Source organism: Chrysochloris asiatica, unplaced genomic scaffold, assembly GCF_000296735.1.
Source record: "Chrysochloris asiatica unplaced genomic scaffold, ChrAsi1.0 scaffold00008, whole genome shotgun sequence".
Lineage (NCBI taxonomy): Eukaryota > Metazoa > Chordata > Mammalia > Afrosoricida > Chrysochloridae > Chrysochloris > Chrysochloris asiatica.
The window spans coordinates 20,094,574-20,101,495 of NW_006408526.1; the positions used below are offsets into that span (position 1 = coordinate 20,094,574).

General features: G+C 40.7%; 1 protein-coding gene across 1 annotated transcript in view; it reads right to left on the minus strand.

Moving 5' to 3' along the window:
* Window positions 1-6,922, minus strand: part of ARHGAP20 (Rho GTPase activating protein 20) — a 145,478-nt gene that overhangs the window by 2,874 nt on the left and 135,682 nt on the right. Inside the window, exons 13-14 of the mRNA XM_006833810.1 lie at window positions 6,286-6,475; window positions 5,026-5,140 (exon numbers count right to left, since the gene is read on the minus strand). Coding sequence (XP_006833873.1) covers window positions 5,026-5,140; window positions 6,286-6,475 — 305 coding nt within the window. The remainder of the gene's footprint in view (window positions 1-5,025; window positions 5,141-6,285; window positions 6,476-6,922) is intronic.

Here is a 6,922-nt window from a genome sequence, read left to right on the forward strand (position 1 = left end):
AACCCTGTATAGGGTTTCTGAGGAGCAGCTGGTAGTTTCGAACCGCTGACCTTAAGGTTCGCAGCCCGATTCGTAACCACTACGCTACCAGAGGCTAGAAATTCAAATTCAGAGTGCAAGGTCTAGGGGAAGTCTTTCTCTTCGTCAGCTCTGGGGAAAGGTCCTTGTCTTCTGTCAACATCTACAGGCCCTGCATTCCTTGGTGATCACAATCCATCTTGGCATCAGTCTTCCCCTGGATCTAGGATCTTTATAGTACAGGGACCTCAGTCCAGAAGACATACTCCACTCTCGGCTCTTCTGTCTTGGTGGTTAGTAGGTTCCTCTGAACTCTGGTCACTTCTCTCTCCTTTTATATCTCAAATGAGATTGACTTTAAAATACAACCCAATCCTTCAGATTACATCTGACCTTATTATGATCATATAAGTGAGGATTTACAACACAAAGGAGAATTACAATAGCTCAGAGCTGATCACATCACGGGGGAGTCTGCATCACATTAAATCTCATTATGGAGGTGATAACTACATCTTACTTGGCAAACCACTAAGAATCCTGGTCAAACCAAGAACCTTAACTATCATATTGCTCTAACAAGCACCTATTTTGTGAAGCTGGTTTTAGAATTGAGTGATGGGTAAAGGCTGAAAGAGTTTTAAAGGTGGCTTGATAGTAAAAGCCTAGATTGCCTTAAAGAGACAGTGAGTAGAATCATGGTTGTCAAAGACAATTCTGGTGAGGGCTCAGAAGGAGGTGAGCAGTGCTACAGAAAATGCATTTTTCGGCTTAGAGAATATGAGGGAGTAAAAAGTTCATGGAAAAATCCCATTATCTTTCAATTCCTTTTTCTCTGTTTGAAGCCCCTTTGTACAGTTGGCACCTGCAACAGAATGCTGCTAGAACTGTGGACATCAAATGTGCTTCTGGTGAGGTTTCAAAAGAAAACGATGAACAGGTTGACTCAACAGTGGAGGAAGGGTGATACTTTTCAGGCAGTCACAAAAGCGTGTCTGAATTATGTTCAAATGTTTGGTGGAAGGTAGAACTTTTAAGTGATGAACTTGGATATTTGAGGAGATTCTGTACAAGATCTTAAAGGGGCCATCTGGTTTATTCTTGTTGCTTGTAGTAAATTGAGAGAGGAAAGAGAAGGAGTTAAAAATGAAATGGGCAAAAACAAACAAAAACAAAACAAAACTTTAAAGATTTGGAAAATCTATTGTAGAAAACTAAGGACACGTGTCCTAGAATTTTCACCAAGTCTACAAAAAAAAAAAAAAAAATCTGATAAAGAAATTAAACTTGTGTCTAATGGATCTAACCAACTACCATGGTGGAAAACCCATTAGTTAAAAGCAAAGAGGACAGAAAAATAAAGAAAGGGGAGCACACTGCTTGCCTCTTGAGATTCTACAGGTAGGAACTAGGCCAGAAGAATTACATCTATTGTCCTCCAATAAAGAGAAGGGCCATCCCTGGGGCAACTCAGAGACCGGCAGAACTGTTGGGAGGAGCATGGGAAGCAGGGCCTTCTCAGTTTCAAAGAGAGGAGTCTCCTAAGGTTCTTTGTAAATTCTGTTCTGGAATGTGGGGCTACTGTAAAGGAGCCAGGGAGATAGAGCTGCCACCCAAACCTGTAGGGGTGGAGCTGCAGTGTTAAGGGGCAGCAGAACAGGCCTGTCACAGCTGAGGAGTGGGTTTAGAAAAGGACCATCTAACTCTGTGAGAGCAGAACTGTCACCTCAGAGGGTCTAGAAGGCAAACCAGAAGTCCAGAGCTGAAGAGCTTCTACCCACAATTCAAAGGACATGGCTAACACCCAGAACCTGGAGTGTGGGACAACTGTCCAGATGATTTAAGAGAACACAGGATTCTTTCCAAGCCTTAAGAGTGAATGCAATTTGTTTTGCTGAGTTTTAGGCTTGCTTGATGCCGGTTATCCCTTCTTTCTCTCCAATTTCTTCCATATGGAATGGAATTGCCTACTTTGTCCTGTTCCACCATTGTACTCTGGAAGCAGGTAACTCATAATTGAGGTTTCACAGTTCACATGTTAAGAGGAATTTTGCCCAAGGATAAAATATGCCTGCTGATGTTGTTTGTAAGTGCCATCAGGTCAGATCTGACTCATAGTAACTCTGTACAGGATTTCCAAGGCTATGTATCTTTTAGGGAACAGAAAGATTCATCTTTCTCCCCAGAAGCATCAGGTGGACTCAAATTGCCAACCTTGTGGTTAGTAGTCCAGAGTTTATCTTACAGTCTCTGTGCTCCTAAAATACATGCAGTGACACCCGTATTTGATTTATATGATTTACAAGATGAGATTTTAGACTTGGAGTTGATTTAAGACTTTGGGATGATATGATGGGGTGAATGTGCTTTGCGTGTGGGAAGGACATTAGTTTTGAGGGGCCAAAGGGTAGAATGTTATGGATTGAGTTGTTTTGTAAATCCTAGTTTTTATACCCACGGTTGGGGTCCTGGTGTGGTGTTAAAGAATGGACTGCTAACCACAAGGTTGGCAGTTCAAACCCACCCGTCGCCCCCCTCAGAAACACTATACAGGGTCACTATGCGTCAGAAGTGAATCAATAGCACTTAACAACAAAATCAGCATGCTTCTGTTTATACTACCATTTGGGAATGGGTTGTCTTTATTATGATCAAAAGGCAGCCTTATTATAAGGTGTATCTTGAGTCCATCTCTTCAATCTCTTTTGAGATACCAAGATGATTATATAAGCAAGGGAGAGAAGAAGGAATGGGAAGGAAGATGCCCAGCTGCATGACAATTGCTCAAGAGCAAAAGCTCAGAAGAGACAAGAACCTTCCTTCAGAGCTGGCACCCTGAATTTGGATGGCTAACCTCCTAATCTGTGAGAAATTTGTTGAAGCCACCCATTTGTGGTATTTGTCATAGCAGCACGGGTAACTAACTGAGACAACTCCCATCTCCAAAGAAGACTCTCTCTTCCAACATGGATCAATGGTTGCCATATATGAGGGACTTCAAAACATTCATGGAACAATGGAACTAAGAGGTAATGGAATTTTACCATGAACTTTTTGCAGGTTGGCAGTTCAAACTCACCAGCTGCTACTCAGAAACTCTATATAGGGTCAATATGAGCTGGAACCAACACAATGCCATTTAGAAACAACAACATATATAAAGGGGAAACCTTTTACTAATCATAGCAAATTCTTGTTTACAAAATATTTTAAAATTTATGGTCTTACTCGATCTTTACAATAACCATAAAAGTTAGACAATACTGTTATACTTTTAGCACACTTTATGGCTGAAGATACAGTGATGATGAAGACTCAGTGAGATAGAATAAGTGGCCAAAGATAACTAGTAAGACTAGTAACTGGTAGTGCATGGCTTCATAGTCCCGAGTGATGTACGTCTTCGAATCGCCCACCCCTCCTATGACGCTAGTACTTTTCAAGCTATTCCATAGTGTGCTTGAACTCTCAGGGACGTGTCTCAGGGACCACTACAGGGAAGGAGAGAAAGCAACAACCACAACAAAGGCAGGGCTCCTGGCCTGCCTTCCAGTCCAGTTTCTACCACAGCAAGTCTAGTCTCTATATAAAGGGGCTTCAAAACATTCAAGGCAAGATGGAGCACCTCCACAAGTTGTTTGGTTTTTTTTGAACTGGACAATTTTATGTTGTCAAAATAACATCATACATAGTTCTTGATGACTGAAAATGGGTAAGACTATTCAGCAGTACTCAGAAACATAGGCGATGGTGATTTTCCTGGTTGTAGTCTTCACCAATAAGGAATGACTTAAAGGAAACTGCTGTCAAATCAGTAAGACTGCATTTATGCATCCATCATTTTCAGGATTGTTGGTACCTTGAGCATATTTCTCTCAGATAACCTTGCTTCCTTGTGTCACCAAGCCCAACTTGCTCACGTTGACTTCAGTGACATTCCCTTTGGTGATCACACCCAGAGGTGTATAGAGTGGGGATGAGTGAGTCTTCTTCACACCAAGTATTGGTAAGCAAAAGGTGGCTTTAAGTTCAGGATGTGTTACATAAATCTTCTTGAAAGTTAAGCCCATTGGTCTGATGAATCTTTCATATTTAGGTGGTTTTCGTGTAAAGCCATCTCCAACAAAGCAAACTTTGGTAACCATCCTTTTCCATGCTTTCTGTTTTTTCTTTCCTATCCGAATAACTTTTAATACTTTTGTTTCTCCCTGGGCAGGACTTTGGGCAGAGGGACTTCCCATTTCCCCACTTTCTCCTTTTCTTTTTGTTTAATTATATTGGAAAGTACTTTAGCTCTGGACTGCCCATCTCTGTCTAGCAGATAGGCAGGTACTGCACCTTGTGGAGTCTTCTCATCCTTCTTCTATTTGGTGTTTCTCTTTTCATGCATCTTGATAGTCTTTTCCATTTGTATTTTCTCAGCATCGTGCTGTTTATGGTAGAGCTTAGCCTTCAGATCAATCATCTCTTTGGCCTTCTTCGAATGTTCATGAGACTCTCCACTTTACATCTTTCTGTTTTTCTTATGATAATCCAAACAATATCCATAGCGTTTACAGTGTAACTCAATATATTTATTTTGTGGCATGGTGATGGAAGCAAAGCCACTGGGCACAGCCTCTGGGGCGTGAAGAACAACTTAGTTTTTGGGTCCCTGAGACCCATGAGGTCACCTTCCAAATCGCCCTTCCACAAGTTTTTGAAGCTCCCTCGAATTAGGTTAAGTTTTATTTTAAAAAGGTGTACACTGTAACATAATACAGCATATTGCTATTTACAAAGTCTTGAAGCATATCACTTCATTTTATCAATTTCTTAATCCTAACCACATGCCAGGACCTATTAGCAGACCTCCTGAGGAAGGAGCAGAGGTCTGCGTCCCATGGATCCAGCTTAGGTGCTGCCCTCACCACAATAGTCACCACGTGAGCATCACCCCCCACCCCCCACCCCCACATAGATATGTGGTCTATGTCTCATGAGAGCCAATCATATTATTTACAGTACCTGAGGCATTCTCTCTATTATCACATCTCACTGAAATCTCTCCCAAGAGGGAAGTGATTTCTTCTCCAAATATCCTACAGCAATTTTCAATCAGAAATTGTATAAGCAGAGAAACCTATACCAAAAAAAGAGACAAAAATGAAGTGATTCTTTTCATATAACATGTTTATAAATAATCCTTCACACATGAATCTTGACTCTAACAAAAGATATAAAAGAAATCAGAGAACTTTTAGATGTGATATAAATGTATAAAAAGCAGTTTCCCCTAAAAATGGTACTTTCAAGAGCAGTTTGGGCACAGAAGTTACATAAATTATAATCTGCGAACAAAAGTTATTATTTGTGGCCTTTGCCTAATGCTAACATTTTTATACCAATGGCTCCATCTTTAAGATTAGCTTATTTCAAGTAATATCCATAGGGTGAAGATTATTCCTTTCAACTACAAAGCATCAATTAGACACAAATGTATACATTTTATGATGTAAAGCAGGCTGCCATAATTGGAAAAGTGTCCTCTGTGGGTCTGCTGTGAAGGAGAGGCAGCTGGAGAGAAAACTTATCTTTTGTCTGTCTAAAGCCCCATGTATTGCCTTCCCTCTAGCTTCTAACTGGAAGTGGTTTGGGAAGAGGTAAGATTTCACTGGGATAACTTGTGCCTCCACTGAGACATATAGGAACCTTTCAATCATTTCCCTGCTCCAATGGTAGAGGTGAGGATGGTAGCTGAGGGATTCTCTGCAGGTGCTGTAATTGGCAGGGCAGGTGGGGTACTGGATGCAAAGGGAATTAATATCCTCAAGCCTCTTGGATAAAGTAAGGATTAACACAACTCCCATTTTTGCAGATGAGGAAACTCTGGATCAATGTAATTAACTTTGGCCCCAAATGTACATCTGGCAAGTCAAAGGGCTGAGAATCGGACCTGTCTTGTCTACTCTATAAGCTCTTGCCTTAAAAAAAAAAAAAAATAAATAAAAATTAAGTCATAGCAACTGCTTTCTTATCATTCTGTGGTTTAAGTAATGTTTAGTGAGAGAAGGGTAGTAATCCAGTTGTTGAAACTTTTCTACTTAACAAATCATCTTCCCACAGTCTACCAGGATAGGATAAAACACTCCATAGTCAGTAAACTCAAATTTATTTGGAGATATAATTAAAGTTCTTAAGAAAACATCTTCCAGAACACCCTGAATTTCAGGTTCCAAATGGGAGCTCAGTCCCCCAGTCAGGGCATAAAAATGAAAACTTCATTACCTTTTTTGTAAATTCATTTTCTAGTTCTGGGCTGGAGGAAGTAGGAGGCCAAAGAATGCTTGGCGCGATACACACTGCTAAATTAAATGCAGTCATCTGATTGGATGAAGAGTGTTGCTCAATGTTATGCAATACTCCAAAAAGATACCTTAGGAGAACAACATTGGCTCTTGGAAGCTGGTCTAATAGCCTAAAGACAGAAAAAAAAACACAAAAAAACACTATTTAAGTAAGACATTGCATTTATAAACTTGTAAATACAAGCAATCCTCACTCTGCAGGAAGAACCAGGCAAAGCAAAAATGTTGTTCAAATATGAGGGAGGTTCAGGCAACATGGTACCATGCAAAGTGAGGACTGCCTCTATATAAGCACTTGTTGTTAAGTGCCATAGAGTCAGTTCTGACTCATAGCGACCCTGTATAGGTTTTCTGAGGAGTGGCTGGTGACTTTGAACTGCGAACCTTGCAGTTCAATGCAACCTCGCTGTCCAATGCTTAATATATATATATCGCTCTGGTAGCGTAGTGGTTACGAATCGGGCTGCGAACCTTAAGGCCAACAGTTCGAAACTACCAGCTGCTCTGTGGGAGAAAGATGAGGCGTTCTGCTCCCGTAAAGATTTATAGCCTCGGAA